The sequence below is a fragment of the Dufourea novaeangliae genome, unplaced genomic scaffold, assembly GCF_001272555.1.
Source record: "Dufourea novaeangliae isolate 0120121106 unplaced genomic scaffold, ASM127255v1 scaffold177, whole genome shotgun sequence".
In the NCBI taxonomy this organism is placed as follows: domain Eukaryota; kingdom Metazoa; phylum Arthropoda; class Insecta; order Hymenoptera; family Halictidae; genus Dufourea; species Dufourea novaeangliae.
Genome location: NW_015374070.1, coordinates 50,025 through 71,137, shown reverse-complemented (window position 1 = coordinate 71,137; position 21,113 = coordinate 50,025). Strand labels below are relative to the sequence as shown.

General features: G+C 38.6%; 1 protein-coding gene across 1 annotated transcript in view; it reads left to right on the top strand.

The window, feature by feature from the left end:
* LOC107190306 (amyloid beta A4 precursor protein-binding family B member 1-interacting protein-like) overlaps nucleotides 1–20,724 on the top strand; it is a 125,393-nt gene extending 104,669 nt beyond the window's left edge. The window contains 8 exon segments of the mRNA XM_015579097.1: nucleotides 13,403–13,573; nucleotides 15,100–15,255; nucleotides 17,073–17,306; nucleotides 17,384–17,613; nucleotides 17,858–18,520; nucleotides 18,608–18,841; nucleotides 18,843–18,926; nucleotides 19,010–20,724. Coding sequence (XP_015434583.1) covers nucleotides 13,403–13,573; nucleotides 15,100–15,255; nucleotides 17,073–17,306; nucleotides 17,384–17,613; nucleotides 17,858–18,520; nucleotides 18,608–18,841; nucleotides 18,843–18,926; nucleotides 19,010–20,398 — 3,161 coding nt within the window. The 3' untranslated portion in view covers nucleotides 20,399–20,724.
* Nucleotides 20,725–21,113: the final 389 nt, after the last annotated feature.

Below are 21,113 nucleotides of genomic sequence, written 5' to 3'. Positions count from 1 at the left end.
ACGAACGTTGTTCGATTTACACTACCCGAGGCTCGGTTAAATACACTTTAATATACTCACAGACCCCTCCCTGAGCGAATATGCAGCGCCAGCTCAAAAATATATTGGGTTTTCTAATTATAAAATGGATTAATGGATAAAACAGTGATATCCTGTACAGGAATATTGTTATTGATATAGCACATGCAATTTTTCCCCTTAAAATGTATTGTTAGAACAATTGAATACTTTTTGTCATATCGATGCGATCCATGTTCAACATTTTCAAAGTGTCATTGACACAAAGTGGAACCGTGAAATGCGACATTCGGTGCAAGGAATGACAAACATTCGCAACCAGAACGAGGAAATTGGACACCTCGGAACGTAGAAGTCGCACGCAGTTTCGCAATCGCGTTAAAATCACGAAATCAGCGGTCGAAATTTTTCGATTCGATTCCTTCGTTGAAATCGAGTCGATCAATCCGTTTTCATCGTTGTGTAGACGAGCAAATTCTCGTTATGAAGGTTCGCGAAGACCGGTTTTCCAACCCTGATTGGCTAAATATGACGCAGCTGTCGCCGTCAGATCTATTACCAATAAAAGGTATGCCAAAGGTTATCCGAGCTGTCGTTAACACTCGTTTGAAACGCGCGAAATATTTTAACTCGCAGCTCCACTTTGTTCTTTTCCGTTTCTTTTATTCCTCTCCCCGGTGAGAAACTGTTGCCCGGAGGGCTGCACGCGGCGATTTGTTAAGCACGCCGTACCAATTAATTAATTTACTAATTATCGTCGTTTAATTGGTAGAGCGGGAACCGCTCGTCTATTACCTGGTACAGAAGTACACTTTAATATTCGTGACTAGAAGAGAAAAAGGTCTTCTCTCTGGGGTAATGAAACGAGTGTACCGGGTAACCTCGAAATTGATTATACCTGTATCTCGTGTATGCAAATGTAATAGCCGCTTTTCCGTCGAATGTCTTTATTGGCATTGAACAATTACTATAATGTTCATTATTCGAAATATGTAAACGTATTAAGGTATTAAACGAGATTGTATTATTATAGTAAATAATCAATAGAATATCTTAAATACATACAATTGCCCAAAAAATTAATCCAACGCATAAAAGTAACATTTCACACACATACTATGTGCAGAGGATGAAAATATTTGCATATTCATATATTTTGTAATGAATATATTGAACAGAAAAAACGATATAAAACAGTAAAACATAGATATATTAATTTGAACTTCAATTTTTGTAAAATGATCTATAAATGTAGAATATTATTTGTAAACAGTGGATATGTATAAATACTATTTTTTACTTTACTAAAATACATTGTATAATGTCGTAGTTCAGAAATCGCACAATCTAAATCTTCTTTCCAAGCGGCTTTAATTTTATTTTACAATGGCTCAACTAAAATCATGTGTCAGTATCTACAAAAATGAAAAAGAAATATTATAATGATTTAATTTTCCTTCAATCGGTAATGTACAATTACCACAATGATAAATATCTTGATTAAGAATGTAATATTGTAGAAAGCTCACGATATCTTTGGCAATTAAAAATTGCTCGTATTCGAACATTAATGTCTATATATTAATTCAGGCAACTATGGTTCTACCGGATTAAAAGTTTCGTCCGAGGGTAAAATTTTCCCGTGCAAGAATAATTAAATAAAAAGACACGATTAAGATTGAATTAGTGACTATTAATCTTATCAAATTATACTACGCACATGCGGAATTGAGGGATGTAAACTAACTACGTTATCTGCATGATAATAAGTACAATAAAATCATAGCAACTACTTGAATGATACTGACGATTATTGGCATAGAATAAATCGTCCGTTACGTCACGCGAGTCAAGGGGTCAGACACAATTGTTTCCACTGACGCCACCAATACGGAAAACCGTGATTTTCGTCGGCGAAAGATATCGCCGGGAGCGCGAAGAAAATGACCATCGGGGACGAGCCAGACCAGTGTGATTTATGCGGTTCGATTAATCTGGGTTACGGCGTTATCGTTCGCTTTGCGTATTCGCATAATCGACGAGGGTGAACGAACCTGTGTACGATCGCAATCGTCGCCAATTGCCACGATGGTAAAAGACCGTAACGGTCGACTGCCCCAAAGAAACGAAAAGATAAACGTTTCATCGACTGATCTTCTATGATAAGGTTCGAGAATAATTCTACGAACAGCGTAATCGAATAAACAATTTTGAAATATTAGGTGTTAATCAATCTTACAAACATTTAATACGAATGATGACGAACTTTCAGGTTGTTTATAATCTTTTCAACCAAACGTTTGCATTAAGTGTACTAATAAGTAATTTCTTTTTTACAAACCGGTAACACACTTTTAATTTAAGACACCTTTCTATCCTTTTCTTCTTTCAAAATGGTTGCGGACATTATAGAACGAGATCAAATATCACTGTAACAGCATTGGCCTCTGATTTCCTCAAAAATATGTATTGAATTTGGTAAAATATAGTGGATTACTAAAAAATTATGAAGTAAAAATTCACAGTTAGGAAGAAAGAAGTACATATATCACTGTACAGTAAAGGCTCCATGAAAGTTGGATAATATGATAACTTGAACATATATATATATACTTGAATTAAACTTGGTCTATATCACTCGATTACTTATATGCAAACTACAGGCGTCAAATTAATAGAAAAGTCGCTCTGATAAAGAATACAATTAAAAATTGAAGTCTTGAGTTCTGAAGAAACTCACCCGACCAATGCACGAAGGTTAATCTAAAATATATTAATCAAGCTCGATACTAATAAAAAGTACCTACAATTAATATTTTCACCTATTTATTAAATATGTAATCCTGTCTTATACATATACGATGAGCGAATACTTCTGTGAGTATCCGAACAAAATGTGTACAGTCCAGCAGAAAAATTTGAACAGTCGATGAAATATTATTAAATCTAAAAAAGATTCAACCTGATTCCCAATTATTTGAATCACTTTCGAAACATCGTTCGTTCTCGTCGACTTTCATTGGACGAGTAACAGAAAATGCTGAAATATGCTCGCGAGGCCCTGATAACCGTATCGTCCGGCATTAATCACCGCCTCTCCGTATCCTCCGTTGTTCCCGACGTGTTTGACACGCTCGACTCGTTCCGGCGACACGAATTACAACGCGAATTAGTTGTAAATCCGGGGAGATTCATCCACGGGGCGTTGAATGGCGTCGATTGTAATTTATCAAATCGCCGTCGGCGCCCACACTTCAATCAATACGAATCTTCTGCTCCACGGTTCGTGACCTCTCTTCTGTTTTTCTTTGCCACGTTGCCGATTATGTGAACAGTGTGATTCGATCGACCTAAATGACGTTTCCCTGTTTCGAGAAATTATGCAGGATGTTTGGGAGCGGTGTTTTCCTCGTTTGCTTCCCGAACGATGATGGCCATTTTTGGTGGCGTTGCGGGTGACAAACGAAATCGGTTTGGCCTGATTTTATCAATCAGAGTACTTATAGCCGTAGTAAGTTCTACGTGTAATGAATAACAAGTTCTTGTTAATCTCAATTCACGTCTTACAGAGGTACATGTTCACTTTTGGATTGATGGAGCTTTCAAAATGTAATAGCATTCAAAGGTACACTTCTTCGTTGATCATTCGATTGCCTTGAGGAAAATAAATCCAGATTCTCAAATGAAGGGTATTTTTCATTTGTATAATATTGTTATATGTAATATATTTTAATGTTTAATTAAATTTAAATGTTATATGTAATATAGAAATAGGAAAATTATATTTAAATCTCGACTATTAAGAAAAATTCTTTAATCGGTAGTTAGGAGAACTATTGTAAAAATATATGTATTCTAAAATACTCAATGAAACATTGCAGGAATACTAGTGAGTAATCCACTATTTTGTAATCCATTTATTTCCAAGAAAATCAAAAACTCATATTTCCTTCAGAATATTTGTTCTGTTCGTTGTTCTCGAGTTTCCTTGTTATTAAGCACAGGGAGATGTATTGATGTAAACTATAATAATATTTAATGTTTAAAATAGTGGGTTATTCATGTCTAATGTCTACTTAATGGATACCATTAACACATGCACAATTATTGACAAAACATTTACATTACAAATAACCTGACTTAGTTTAGTAAGGTTTGTTGTGTAATCGTGTTTATCTTATAATACATCTCTTAATCAGAAAATAAAAAGCAATATTTATTAAATAAATTTGGCTAATGTTCACGAGATTCGAAAAGGTTAGAAAGATGAGAGCTGTTTCAATTATTTAATACTACAATTTTTATGTTAACTATCACATATTTTTCCTTTACTTTTTAATAATTACAATGAAATTATAAAAAAATAGATATCAATGTAGATAAAGTATTTTTCAAGAATTAATCCACACATTTTTGAGTATTAAAAAAATCATATATCAATATTTAATTTTGTGTCAAATTAATCCTGGATTGTTGTTAACATTTTCCTTTTTTTAGTATTATCAAGCACTATTACCCTGTTTCTGGGACTGAAAGGGCCCAACGATGACCACGCGAGTGTTAAAATCGGTTTGTCAACCTTCACATCGATACCCCCGACTGATCAACCCCTGTTTTCTCCTGTTACGGTCGAGAGCTGCCTTTGACACGACGATCGCGTGAAATAATTTTTAACGGTAATAGCTGCCTAATGGACGTTTGCGTAATTCCCCGTGCACGTCCAACCCTCCTCCGCTGTGACATAGCCGAGTAGGAATACGCGAGTATATAGACACCTACACGCAAGCGTGGAGCGCGTCCGCGTGGAAAACTCTCGAGGCAAGAGGCAAGTGTGTTCACCTTAAGGCGTAAGGCCTTTAGTCGAGCGCCGCTCTACGCGCTGTAAACGTCACGCGTCTGTGTTGCCGCGGCTCGTGTTATCTCCAACTTTACGATCACTTCCAGCAATCTTCCTTAACATCGATCAATAACGAATCGTTCGCAATCAGTAATCTTCACTGACGTACATTAGTGATCAGAAATTGTGAAAAATCCTGTTTAATCACAGTGTTCGAATTTACGCATTTTAAAAAAATGACGGGTAGTTTTTAATCTCCTTCAGTGACTTTTAGAAAATTTTATTTATATACTCGATCCTTTATCTTCGTTAAACGTGTATCGCAATATGAGTGGTTTTATAGTGATCGGCTGGTGAAGACGGAACCGTGTACTGTTTACAAACAAGGATCCGTGTATAAGTTACGTTTACCTTGCGTTTTGTGTTGGCGCTCCAGGAACAGTCGCAGTGCCAGTACTCTTAATATCGTATCGATGCTCATGTCATACCGATGCCCAGAGAATCTGATTGGCGACGATCGACGTTTCCATCGAGGGACCCGAAGATGTTAGGACACTTCGGTAGCAATCAGAGCATACTCGGTTTTCTGACCAGCAAAGGTACGTCGACCCGGTCGCGATTCACAATTAACGTCGTCGATTGTTACACGAGATGAATCGCGACTGGAGTTAAGTCATACGTCCACGCGTTCTCTCAGTACGATAACTCGGTAGAAAGCCAGATAGAAAGCGGTCCCCCACCCTGTTGTTGTTCTAGGAGAACGAATTCACCGATGGGAGATCGCTTTCGTCGCGATAACGCCGTTGTGCTCCCCTTTTTGTATCTCCTCCATCCCCGTTTTTCTATGCCGGTCATTTTGTCCGCCGCATGATTTTCAACGCATCGGCTGGCATTAGCACAGCTTTCATCGGGGCGAGTTATCGCCGTGTGATTATCTCGTCGAGACCGGACGAATTGTTGCATTGAGTTTCCGCTTAGTTAGTATCGGCGAGGTTCAACGCTGGACTCCGGCATTGCGGCCCCGTTCCTTTTCCTTTCGATAAATCGGCGGATTCGCATGGGTTGGTTCGCCAGCGGTGAAAAGCAGGAAGAAAGAGGGACAGTTTATTCTTATAATTTGCAAGCCCGACGAGATTTCTATTCGATCTAATTGAATGTTGAATGGGGACTTTGCGGTGCTCTTTTCTTTCTTTTTTTGCTGTCTAGTGTATTGAACGTTGTGTTGGTTATCGCGTAATGAGTCATAGTATTCGGTGCAGTGACACCATATAGGGGAAAGGTGTCTAAAACGATCCCTCGGGGTAAAATGATTCCTGGCTGCCCTGTGACTATTAGTGGTGCTGTATCGTAATGTCGTTCTACAATAGTTCTTCCTGCACTTCACTAGTCGTTGTTCGAAGTGCCATGTGAATATCAGTGCTCTGTGTGTTGTCCACAAGAAAAATTTACAATTACTGCAATTTATCTAAAATTAAGTCTTTTTCAATGTTCTGTAACTTTTGTAATAAAGGGTTTAATGTGACAGCTACTTCTTGCGCGGATTTAACCACAATTCAATAATAAGTTAATTAATGTTTCATTACCGCATGTAATAAGTTGAGGTTATATTCAACCACTGAATATGAATTGGGTGTTTCGGGTCATATGATCCCTCTCTAGTAGGATAAAATGATCCCAGGAATCATTTTATCCATATGCCATATTATTGTTTTTTTGTTTTAGTTACAAGAATGCCACGTCAGTATGAAAGAAAAACAACGCGTCAAAGCTGTTTTTATTTAAATAAAATGTAATAAATGAAGTTCTTTTTAATGTTCGTCGTACTTACTATCAGTAAGTATAAAATGATCCCCGGGGATCATTTTATATACATACATTATCAAATGATCCTTAAGTATGTCTTCAAAGAATTGTGAATAAAAAATATAATTGATCAGGTAGCTAAATTTTATTTAAGCCAATGATAAGATAGATAGACTATCTTACAAAAACTACTTTACTTTTATTTAAATAAGGAGCATTTGTATTTTTTATATAAATTACGTCTTAAAGGGATCGTTTTAGACACCTTTCCCCTACAGGTTTGTAGGTTGTTCGATGTAATTTAGTCGATACGATAGATAAGTTTCGGAACGATTTCTTTCTCAAGGTTACAGGTGCGCGGGCAAGAGTAATCGTGAGGTCGCTGATACAGAATATCGATTGATATACGAGTTCAATCTGGAGTTCACATAATTCTATGTTAAAAAATATCTGAATGAAGATTAAATATTTGGTCGAGTCACAAATAATTTACTTACACAAGTAAATACACTTCAGAATTAATATTAATTGTTACACGTTTTGTGACTAGGATTATTAAACTTAGTTGTTATTTTATGCAAATTTTATTGGTTTTTTTTTGTTATTATAATTTAGTACAGTTTCGTTATTTACCCACAACGTTTTCTATAATACAACACAATATGAATCACTGTTTATTTGCATATTTCTAGCATGAATATCAAGAATATTTGTCATATAATATATGTATATATAATATACATACGACTACACATTTATAAACGAAAACTATTAGTACGTTGAAATTGTGGATAAAACTATGTAGTTCAAGATTATTTAAAGTATAAAACTAGATAATAGATCGAAATCAAATTTTTTTTAAACTTTCAATATTCTTTTATTATAATATAATTTATACATATTATTATTTTGGAAAATGAGACTATAAATGCATAAACTAAAATACGTTTTATTAAGTTGAAGCAAGTGTCTGGTAAGAATTATTTCTGCTTATTATTTATTAAATGCTTATTCAGCAACTTTTTCGCACCAGGAATTGAAATTTATAATATTGATATAAATATATTTGTGGTTTGCTTGTTAAAGGAATTAAATGATTTATACAAGAGATATATTTTATTAGTTCAACTCCAATATAGCTCAACGTGTTATTGAAACATTTAATGATATATTATGATAGTGATTTTCAAATTTCTTGAACAAGAAACATATCGTCATCATTTCATATGTATTACAATCTGTCATTATGACAATTTAGAATTCGTTACTGAATCATGAATATGTACCTACATACGCTTCACATTTTAACAGTTCAGAATATAGACAGTCAGAGTTAATAAATTTATTTACTGCTCTAAAATTGATTCCCGGAAATCTACTTTGTACGTCCATTTTATTTTACTTCTCGTTAAAACCTCTTCTAATTTTCTAATACATACTTTGTTAAATTGTACGTTAGAAATGCAATAAAGTTTTATTATCATTGTTACTATAACCATTGTAATACCCCACACAGCGTTTGAAGTGGATCTCGTCACTGCAACCCCAGGGGACAAGATGGCTGAACGTCAATAATCATCGTAGTCAGTATTATGGATTCAATAGACAACGTCTTTGGTTCCGAACCCTCTAAAAATTTCATAGTTTCCTCGCAGTCTGCTCACCCACGCGCTAGAGACAAGAAAAACGTGTCGTATCGTCGAAAACGATCGACGCCACGAGCGAACGTGGTTGGGCATCGGAACACACTGACTCACGTGGCTCTGTGTCAGCCGTGAATCCCTCTGGGAATACAAATTGGACGTTCCTCGTGGCGTCTTCTATCCGACACCATGAAAACGGTGGCCGCGTGGCTAACGGTAATCTATGGTGTATTAGCGAGTTACGACGAGTGCTTAACGTGTTATTTCGCCGGATTCGAACGTGGAATGTGCACGCGGCCGTACGCACTCGTCACAGTTTCATTTTCATTCGCGACGAAACTTGGTGGCTCGACTCATCGAATAACTTGTTCGATCGTAAATTTCCATTAGCGATCTTCTGAGGTTTGGTTATCTGTAGGCAGCCCGTGGTTCGTACACGTGAAGTATGAAGATGTTCCTGTTCTGCGATTGGTGACTGGGTTCTAGAATAGAGTATCCTTTTTCCTGTAATCTTGATTTAGGGTCGCTGATCATCTTGTAGTGGGACGGTTGTTAATGGTGGGTTTATTTGGGTTCGCTAAAGGCGAGGCTGATGAGGTCTAAAAGTGATCTGATATGGTACGTGGTTGTCTATAGACCTGAGTTGAAAATACAGGACATTCATACTTGCAGAGAAACTTGGCCTTTATAGTAGGAACAGTTACTTAGATGTAAGAATAATCAGAGTGTAAAAAGGAGTGAGAATTTTATGCACTTGTTTAATGTTTTAATGCTTACCTACAAACCACTATGTTTCATAGACGAATTTAAATTTTAGAAGCATCAACGTTTGAGTACCTTCAACTGACAGTAAGTGGCACACTATTTCCAAAACGGTAACGAAAAGTACCATTCAGTTGGTTATTAAAAGTGTTACAAAGCAGCGTTGTCGAATCATTCATCTATGAGAAGAGTCATCTGTAATTAAGGGTTAGCTAACAATGCTTCCACCGTTCGATAGTCTGAGTCACGAGTACCTTTGAACTTTTTGCGGATATAATGCACCTATTATTATTATTGGTTGCTATGGTAACAACGGTGGGATATTTGCTCGATTGTTTCGCCCAGAAAACAAAAGTGAACAACGTTAGTGATTATTCAGTATCTCTTAATATAATTTATATAAAAGAGCTATTATAGCGGCGCATCGGCCTCAACCGTCACCACCCAGGAAGCTACTATAGGTAGCACGTAGCACCTAGAAGATTTTATTATCTCGATAATTGCGTGTATCTTTCGTATCTACTCTTAAAATTATAACTTCATTAAAAGGCAACAAAAGTGGACATCGGTTGAAATAGGAGAAACAGCTGGCATTAACCCCTTGCCCTATGATTACATTGTTATCGATAGTTTTGTAGAAACGAGAGGAATTCTGTACTTATCGCAACTGTACTTTTACTTTAACAGTTAAATATTAGTACTAGCAACGTGGTACTTCATTTCTACTCAAAGAAAAGCGAATAATATTCTTCTTTGTTCGATTATCAATTCGTCAACACGAGTCTGACTCGATGTTATAGGGCAAGGGGTTAAGTAGTATTACACTAATGACTCGGGATTGGATAAAGATTTGAACGCAAAAACTCCCATTACGTTCACGTGTACGTAATGTTTTTGGATCGCTCCGTGATACAGACCATTTTAAAAGTCTCCCAGACACTCCGATTATTCAAGACTTTCCTGTCCGCTCGGGCAAAGAGCATTTCCCCGTCAGGGTTCATAGCCGGCGTCAATGATTACTGAACGAATGACGACGTCGTCATGGAATGCGACGGTATCTCCTTCGGAATTGTCCAACCAAGCGCGGCCAGTGCACGCGAATCTCGTCGTCGTCGTCGACGAGTAGAAAACCAAAGAAACGAGTGCTGAGTTTGTGAATCGAATTCTTGTTTCACGGCTGGCGTCGTGTTTCCTGCCCGTTCAGGTTCGAGTTTTCTCGCGGAAAAACGACACCGTGAACACGGCAACTGCGTCGCGTAAACGCCACTGGTACGTTTCGCGAAACGCGCCAAACTGACGCGTTAGGAACGATAACAATGGGAGCGGAAGCGCCGCAAAATGTATTTATGCGAGGTGAGGAAACTTGCTGGCAACCGTGCCTCTAACGTTATCTATGATAATGCTTCGGTAGTGTCTTCAGGCGTAGTCTCATTTCAGTGAACCCATAACTAGGTAAACGAACTAGAAATTTTCTTCATTCGTTTACAAACATACATTGTTATTAACTTATTTACGAGAGCAAAAGAAACAGATACTTCGTCTATTAAGGTGAATTATCACAAGCAGTTAATCTGATTGTTAACCGCCATTTTTTTTTGCTCTTATGCGCTAACGAAAATCCACATTGGTCACTTTTTTTTACGAATGTTTCGATAAACGTCTATCTTCACGGGAAGAAAGTCGATTTTTGTTTAATTACCAATTATAAGTCAAACGTTCGATAGAGTGCTGCTCCAACAGGTTTACTCAAACGATCATTTTTTATTACTGTTTCTTTGTTGGTAGCGTATTAGTTTCATACAATATATTAGTGGTTTGTTGATCTTTGTTTTTAATAACAAAAGGACGAGGTTTTATACAGAAGACGTTGAAAAGCTCAACCAATCATTTATTTAGAAAGTAACTTTTAAACTTTCTGACTGAGAAATGAGCCATTTGCAGACCAAAGTGAATAACTCCACTTTTTGAATCTTTTTGCGAATTTATGTGTCAAAGCAATTGGTGCTTAACTTTTTATATTTAAAATAAATTTGAAAAATGAACAGTTCAAATACTGCATTAGGGCAGCATTTAATGCAGTTCAGGGGCGTTTCTGTGGTGAATTAAAATGTTTGTATTAAAATGTTTATGCTTCGTTTTCCAATAGAGAGTCACTCGTTGTTCATCAAACTATTACGTAACTCCTGTAACTTCAATTATTACGCCATAATCTCTATAATACCTACTTATTTACTTGGTTCCCTCGATGAAATTCCGTGATCCAAATTAAAGACGATCTTGACACTAATTCGCAAATAATTGATCACCTCGGGTAAGAGGTGCTGGTTCGTGTTAGTGCACAAATACGGCTTATTTAGGATTATGTAGCTAAGTGTTACATGCACACTCAGGCCAAAGTGGTAAAGACTCCGTATTGAGAGCCTGCACGCGTGCCCTTTGTTGCTCTCGCGGAACTCGCGGTGGAATGCCCCACGCCTTCGTGCGAATCACAAGAATTTCATTCTTAACCGGTCTCTGGTAATTGTAATTCGTATTATGAAAGGAGGGCGATCCTCGACAAACATATTTTCTGTCTTTGTGAAGCAATTGTACTAAGAATTATTCACAAATAGTTGCGCATAAAGGACGCCCCATGAATGTGAACTTATTTGTAATCAGCCAAATAGTTGAAAGTGCATATGAAACGAATGAATATAATACAGCTAAATTAAATTCAGTAAAATTTGCGGGGCTTTAATGCAGTCTGCAACGACGTTACTCCGGATTAATATCGCACCCACCACTTTTTTGAGTATACTACCGATTAAAATATTGGAGCACGCTTCGCTCTGTAAATAAGTAAAATTTCTCCATACATGCGAATTCGTTTTTTTTTTCAAATATCAGTAAACTGAACTTTGTTAGGTATAACTGAGGATGAAAGTTGTAATCATATCGTAAATATTTTGTTAATAGAATGTATTTTAAAGACTAAAAGGTACTTTAAGTTTAAGTATGGCAGTGTATTTTAAAAACTTGGATAAGAATGACTGTTCGTTCAGGTACCCTTAACATTTTATATATTGTTTATAAAATATTAAGGCCTATATAAAATACTTGGCCCATGGTATTTGAGCCTTGGCCCGTTAAAGAAAGAAAGAAAAGAAATAGGAAGATGCCTTAAATTTAAACAGTGTTATCTAGTTACTGAAAAAATTAGTGAATTATTCTTTGGTGCACCCAACATTTGAACATACTGAACCCACGAGCATTTAAGGAGACTTCGTCATGTTTCAATTTTTGTTTAAAATCCAACAGAGAAGGAATACTTTATTGAACATACATATAACATAAAACCATAAAACTTAAAAATCTTGCTACATAATATACTGATCTTTAAACTGCACAAGTGAAACCAGATGGAGATTTAAATCGACAAGACAAAGTGCGATGTGAGTGGAAGGGATCGAAACGGTTATGCAATTTATTTGAATAATTTTGTTTGGATGAAGAAATCGGTTTCTCGTTGCCTGGACTGGTACAGGCTAACTTGGTTAATTATCCTAACGAAGTCGTTATTATCACGTGCGGGTAACGATCCACGATAATTATTACGCTACACAGTACGAGTGCACGCGGAAAATTGCGTTTGAGTTGCCGGGGTTTTGTACAGTTCGATTTCGTATGCGACCGTTCTTAGAAAAACATTGCAGCCAGAAATCGACGGAAATAAAGGAAAACGAGAAACGGAATTTATGTTGACTTTTAATTTATTATATATTTTACATTTCAATATATTCTATTACACCTACTGTACTATATATTATAAATATCAATATATTATACAATTAAATTTAGCATACATTAAACGCTGGTAATTCTAACGTTAGAACTTGAGAAAGCAGCACAAACACGAGCGATTAAATAAATCCTTCATCGGTTCACACGGACGAATAATATTAGCTGCGGTTTCAATTAAACGCGTTCGTTTCTTGGTCACTCAAGGACTTTCGCTTGCGTTAGTTGCACGAGGTCAGGTACACGGAGTCCGCGATCCGAGTCCTCGTTTCACGTTCGTGGAACGAACGGGGACGGATCGGTCGACGTGCGGTTACCCAGATGACCGGTACAATGGTACGGACAATTAACGGAGAACTGGTTTTATCGTCGTGTATCGTTCATAATTCGTGTCGATCCCTTAACAGCTTCCAGCGATCGTAATCGTCGCCGCCGCCACGCCATCTTTCTCTTCGAGACACGCCACACGCGTCTCACTTTTACCGAGTTGACAGTTGTTCCGCCTTTATGTTCAGTGTTTTTCATGCATAACTGATATCGGTTTACTTCTTTTTGTTTGCAGATTCCCAAGATGTCGATCTGGATGCCATCCTCGGAGAACTATGCGCCCTCGAACGCCGTTGCGACGGCGACATCGCCTCTACACCTGCGCCCGATGCTCAGAGACAGGGTCGACCTAATAGCACCAGGATCACTGCTGGCGACAATACCGATATCGGCAAGAACGAAGGAGGTAATTTATCGGAGCTCAGTTATAAGCATGATCGTGTGGCAGCTCCTTAGAGTGCGTCCTCATTACGGACTTACGAGCAATAGCGAGCTACCTTTTTCTTTTTAATGTGTACCAGTTTTACCGTTCAAAGCGGCTATTTTGCAGGTATTTTTATAATTTACTTAGTTTAACAATTTGTTGAGCTGCAAAATCGAAAAAATCATTTTCTGACTGGGACAAAATTATCCTGACTGAGTCAACACCCCAATTCACGGTACACCGAAGAGCAAACTTGGCTTCCGCTAGGGGAAAAAGTGGCGTAAGAGAAAGGCCTCCTATCACTTGGTATTTGGAATTACTGAAATGTATGCCAAATTAACATTCGATTTAACATTTATTTTAGTACCTGGAATAAATTTACCAAGTGGTAGGAGACCCTTTTTATTTTTACTTTTTTTTTATGTACACCCCTACGTTACTTTTTCCTCTAGTGGAAGCTGAGTTTGCTCGTGAGTGTACGTATTACGACACCTAGTCCGTATGAAGGAAACGTGATGTATTGTAAAAAGTGCACATTTAAGGCGATTTTTCTTATTTCATAGTAGCATAAGCGTTATGCATTGAACTTTAATATCCCCGAAACATGTAAATGTTTGTATATAATGTATGTAAATACTGCGAATTCGATGTGTTCTGACAACTTTTGAGCGAGAGTGTACTCATCACAAGAGGACTTCTGAAATAATACCTTCCCCGCAGATACGTGATTCACCATCAAAGTTTCGAGAATAATTTATTTGAAAATTTCATTTTTGTAATTAAATACAGTAGAGTCTTCCGTATCTGAACTAATAGGGAGATATAAGTGTTCGGATAAAAGAATGATATTAGAAATATAGGTTCATAGGTTAAAAGGAATCACTGTAATGATAGAATCGCAGTAAAACTGTCTTCCCACTTGATACCCTCAAGAAGTTACAACTAGATCATAAGATCGTGTTTGGAGATTTTTAAGAAACTTGGAACCATGAACCCAGAAGTATAATAACCATATTCTGTTTAAGTAGGTACTTTTGAACAAACCGTTGATACTCGTGCGAAAATTTAATTTAAAAAATAAAATTTTAATATAAAATTTTTTTTTTAAAGCTCGTTTTTAAATATTAATTTCTTTACAAAAAAAGTACAGCGTTCAGTTCAGCCGAAACAAGTGGAATCTTAAAAAATAGAGGAGAAGTTGCCGAAACTGTATCCATTGCGTGGTCAGTGATTGGATGAATTGTATCATTCCAGGCGTTACGCTCGAGTTCTCTGGGTATTTTAATCGAAAATTTGATTCTGTGTTCACGTGTATAAATTTAACACCGTAAAAACTTGATTTAACTAGTTTCTGTATCAACACTGCGACATGTATTCTAGCCAGTAGTATACTTTAGATATCAGTATCAGAGCTAGACTCGGAGCAGCGAGTTCGAACTCATAACTGCGTAATTAATTCGCTTTTACGTCGCCAGCTTTCTTTGACCGGCGTCAACTATTTGTTTCAGCACTGCGAACCGATAGTCCTGACAATGACAGCGCGTTCTCGGATACGGTGTCGATGTTGTCCAGCGAGAGTTCCGCGAGTAGCAGCGGCTCCGGACACAAACCGCCTCAGACCGCTATGCACACAGCCCCCCAACAACAACCTCATCAACTTATGGGTGAGTTGAAACAAGCATGTTTTTATACTAATCACAGCAACCTCACCAATTTATGGATAAGTCGAAACAATCATGTTCTTATGACAACACGTTAATTGCCATGTTGGTCACCGATGACCGCCGCCATTAGCAATTCAGTGCAGACAAATTCTTACAATTCCAACTGTAGTGAAGTAAATTTTGTCAATTTTTTTCCCCTTAGTTTTACGTTAAAACGATCGCATATATAATGTTTAAAATATTAATTTATCAAAAAATTATATATACTTTAGGTATATGTATATGTATATCGACTTCGTCATTTAAAAGTAACTTCTTCTTGATACATAAAGTATCGGATAAATGTTTTCGGACAAAAACCGTTTCCTGAGTATTTGAATTAAGAATACTACTGACGTTACATTAAGTAATCGACGTCTGTCTTGTGTAATTGTTGTTTTCTTAGGTCGCCCACACTCGATATATTTTCTAAATGTCCTCCTCGAACAAATTGTTTATTTTGTTGAATATTCACATTGAAGACACTAGGGATGATTGCGCTCCATTTGAACCGTCTGTGATCTTTTGTTTTAAAATTTTCGCTGAATTTTTACCTCGTACCATCCGAGAATGAATACAATAAAGGTACAATTATAATGTGCTCGTGAAGTTCTTGTTTCAGAATACAATTTACGATTGTGAATGAAACGTCCGAATACTTTTGTCTAGCTATATACAAATGAAACTTGTTTTATAGTTTACGGTACGTAAGTAATTCCGTGTTACTTTTTCCAGTAACATTACCATAACAACAAATACAACAAAAATGTCCTTGTCCGAATTCATTTGTCTGGTACTGTATGTATATTGACCTCGCACTGATCGTGTTAAATTACACGAAGAAACATTGAATTTCTAAAGAAAAACATTTAACATTTTATAAATATCATTAGCAGTAGTGTAATAATTAAAATTAATTATTGCTTAAATCAACGCGTAAATACTTACGTTGTTAATGGCAAAGACCTGAACAAATACATCTTATGACGATACTGTCCCAAGAGTAGAATCTGTAACATTTAGTATGCTAATGACCAGCAGACCGCAGATATTTATGCAAATTCATGTTTATTTGAATTAATTTACAAAAACTGGAATTGAATAAGCTTTATGCAACTCATTGTAATGTAAAATAGAATGAAAAAATTATTAAATTTCAGTATTTTAGTTATTTAGTCTTGACTACTAGCATATAAATGCATATAATTGTCAAATAATTCTTTAAAGAAAAAAATATTTATTTATAAATATTCTGAAATAAAATTCCAGGGTAAAATGAGAATGAGATGAACTGAAATCTATTAATCACGGCCCCCTGAACTGTGGCTGGTACGTAACGAGAGTATCGCTTAACAGGTCATTTGAGTAGGTCTCGTCTCAAGACAGTCACTATATCTGTTCCACCGACGATACACAGAATTTTATTCTTTACCTCGAAACCGATAGCTTTTTTTAATCGTTTCCAATTTAATAGAATACATAAAAATACAGAATATCAAATTCATGGTGAATTTTTAATAAATAGTCAAACTATTGAAAATATCAGATGTGTAAAGAATCATAATGTGTACTGTTCTCTACTAAATGTAGGGTAAACACTTACGCTTGTAAATAGGTTAGACATCAGTTCACAATAATCGGATGAGCAATATACAATTTAACGATGAAACATAAATATCAGAAAAATTTTCTTTTCGGTTTACTCCTGGTATTTTTATTTCTTGTGAAGTAGGGTAATACTAAATAGAGTGGTATGTATAATTACTTAAATTCACTAGACGCCGCAAGCAGAGTCAAGGCAGAAAAAATTCGGCTGGCATTGGAGAAGATGCGCGAGGCCAGCGTTCAGAAGTTGTTCATCAAAGCGTTCACATTGGACGGCAGTGGGAAAAGTTTGCTCGTTGACGAGGGGATGACTGTAGCTCACGTGTGTAGGCTCCTCGCCGACAAGAACCACGTGCCAATGGATCCAAAGTGGGCTGTGGTTGAGCATTTACCTGATCTTTTCATGGGTAAATATAATATCGATACTGGATTAAATTAATTATCGATTATAGGGTTATAGAAACTCATCGATCTGATCTTATAGAGAGAGTATACGAGGATCACGAGCTGTTGGTAGAAAATCTTTTACTTTGGACAAGAGACTCGAAGAACAAATTGCTTTTCGTTGAAAGGCCAGATAAGACCCAACTCTTCCTTAATCCAGAAAGATTCCTCCTTGGTCCATCCGATAGGAGTAGTGGAGAATATGATGACCACTCTCGTAACATTCTCCTGGAGGAATTTTTCTCCAGCAGCAACGTCGGCGTTCCGGAGGTAACTAGTTCCCTTTACTATCAATTTGATTGGTAATGTCACGCACATGGTATTTGCAATTACAGTTTTCTGTAATCATAAAAGTTGCAAGATTATTGAGTTGAGATTATAACTGGAGTCACAATAAGAATTTAATACGTCAAATATGAAACATTCATTTCTATTAATTCTTCACAAGAGTTAAACATTCTATGACCTGTAAATTACAGCAGCTCCTTAACATATCGATTTCTGTAATTTTTAGGTCGAGGGACCACTGTATTTAAAGTCAGACAGCAAGAAAGGCTGGAAGAGGTATCACTTCATCCTAAGAGCGTCTGGCCTCTACTATTGGCCAAAGGAGAAGGCTCGTACCGCGCGTGATCTAGTTTGCCTGGCAACTTTTGACGTGAATCAAATCTACTACGGCGTTGGCTGGAAGAAGAAATATAAAGCGCCGACGGATTTCTGCTTTGCCGTGAAGCATCCCAGGTTGCAACAGCCAAAGTCCACTAAGTACATCAAGTTCCTTTGCGCGGAGGACAACGCATCCTTGGAACGGTGGATGGTTGGGATCAGAGTAGCTAAATATGGCAGACAGTTAATGGAGAATTACAGAACTCTCGTCGACGAACTGGCGCAAGAGGATCTCGATATGCTTGCGCACGCGAGATCGTGTTCTGTCAGCTCGATCGCCGTACCGCCTCAGAATCAGACTCAGTACAACACCAGCAACGATAATGCTCGGCAATTTACGGAAAATTCGAGGCACAGCGTCGAGAATACCAACACCAGACAGTATGATGGTCAAAGGCAAAGTTACAATTCTGAACAACGACAGAGTTATAATAACGATGGAAGGTTAAGCAGAGCCAGCAGCTCGAGTTCCAGTGGATGCCTATCGGACGGAGCGCCAAGCAGTTGTGAGGTAGTTACAATAAATTACGAGATTGATCTGCATTCGTGGCAAGAAAGATAGACCAGCATATAATATTTCATTTATTATGTACTACAGGTGGCTTTTGAGTGTGGCGAATTTCCAACGGGAACGATAAAAAGAAAACCCTCGATGAACCCGAAACTCCCTCTCACATCGATCACGAGGCAGTTGAAAGAGGTAGGCGAGACCGTTCGAGATGAGTCAGATTCCTGTCCAAGTCCTACGAGTTCAGGATCCGGTACGTTGACCAGAAGGCATAGCCGAAGAAGGAGTGGCACCGATTCAGACGGATCTGGAACACTAAAAAGACTGGGAAAGAGCCAGCCCCATGGGATACAACAGAACCGAGAGTCAGGAATCGAAAACGCCAACAAGCCCAATCCCATCATGCATGGTACGTGTTAAAAATTACATTAACTTTTTTTAATTGATTCGTATTTCAAGACAATAGCGAATTTATCGAATAATGTTTCACAGATGGATTCAATCACTTCGTTACCTCCTCCGCCGTCACCATCAAGAGTCGCCGAAGAAGGAGAGTCGGATAACGAACCTCTTCCACCACCTCCACCAGAAATGTTCCGATCGAATCTGTCGCTAGACTCATTGCCACCACCTCCAGCACCTGGTGAACTCCCAGTGTGCAATACGTCTGAACTGTCCGGTTCATCGTTAAGTCTTGCATCCCTTCCGCCACCACCGAGTCCTCTGGTAGGCGAAACCGGAACAATCCGGCGTGCAAGGCCTAAACAATCAACGCCTACGAATTCCGTGACACCTGAGAACACGCCAACGCACACTCCGTCGAGGCCATCGAACAACCAGCAGATGTACATGAACGCGAACAATTCGTTACAGAACAACACGACGGTTCAGAACAATCAAAATTACACCTTGAACGCGCAGAATGCACACCACGCGAACAATACGTCAAACTCGGTGCCCTCGCCACACAGTTCCTACCCAGGATCCAACGCAAGCACACCAACCTACGCCCCAAGTTCTCCAAACTTCGCTTCACCCCCGCCATTCGTTGCTCCCCCAGCGTACGGTTCCCAGCCGCAGCATGGCACCTCGCAGAGCCTGACGAGGCAAAACTCAAAAGTGGAGTCGATATACGGGACTCATTCCCTTCCGCACAACGCGGTCCAACCGATCAGGCCGAATCCAAATATGGACACAGTGCGACGAAGTGCCATGAAGCAAACCTCGAGTCATTACGCAGCTCCACCTTACCTAGCGGAATTAAAAGCGGCGTCCAGTCCTCAGCCTCAACGTAGGGTAACCATTCAAGAGCCGCCAACGTCACCAAAGGCAAAAACAGGTACCGGCAAGAAGATCACCTTCAATCTACCTCCGCAACAAGAGCCAGGAAGTCCTGCCCTACCGCAAAGAAAACCAATGCCACCGAGAAGATCGGACAGTACGAGGCTGACGTCACCCAAAAAGCTTGCTGCGTCCGATCAGGCTCCACCTGGTGATTTCTTAAAGGATCTCCAGAGAGTGATGAGGAAGAAGTGGCAGGTGGCGCAAAAGTGTAAGCTTGACTCGACGACTACTCCTCATGAGGTTCTTGGTTTCCGCGATCCACCGCCTGCCGTGGCTGACTACAGGGAAACAAATGTTTCGAATTGGGTCCAAGAACATTACGGAGCTGACAACCTTTACGAGAACGTTTATACAACGGACCCTCACGCGCCAGTTGAGTACGCTTCCAGTCCAGCCCGGCAACCAACTGTCAGATTCGCTGACGAAAATCGTACCATCAATATCGTAAATGCCATCGCGAACAAAAGAAGGCCACCTCCACCACCGCCAAAGAGGGCAGAGACCACACATTTGACCACTACCAGAGCGATGCACTGACAATAGCAGATAATTCAGCCCCATCCCGAAAGGCGATGGTACTGCTGTCTGTGCAGGTGGTGGAAGGATTAAGAAAGGGCGAGAGGAAATTCGCTTTGTTCTGTGATTTGGTCGCCGTTTCGAGGTCCTAGTATCGAGTCCACACGTTGATCGTCCTTTGCGTTATCGTATACCGGTTCGATTGAAGGACGTCCAGGAAAGACAAGGGGGGGGGGGGAGTGGGGTCGATGATTATCCTTGAAGAAACAGTCGGCTTTATGTTCGCATACGTCGCCCAGAAGTTTGCATGGAATCAGCTTGGCTGGAAATCCTTTATCTATCCAACAAACCAGCCGCGACCGTTGTAGGATAATCGATGTTTATTTAGGAATTCGAGGATGAAAGTCTGATCGATACTGCCAATTAATGGTCGTGAACGCCGCGTCGGGTCTGACCCACGACGTTGGTGGTCTATAGAGAATTTTTTAGCAAGAACTTGGTGGACCGGAAGTGTGACGGTCGCCGAAAATCGGAATTATATGTTACCGAGTCCGATGTGGAACATCCGTTTTAACGCCGGTTTAGCAACGGCCATTCAACTAGAGCATAAGGGAAACACTGCCGCATATATTGAGGATGTGATATATAAGTCTTAAGCTCTTAATTTTGTTTCCCGTTCAACCGGGACGAGAATCGATTTTGCGAGCGGTCTCCGCGGGAAATCGTGGAGACGACC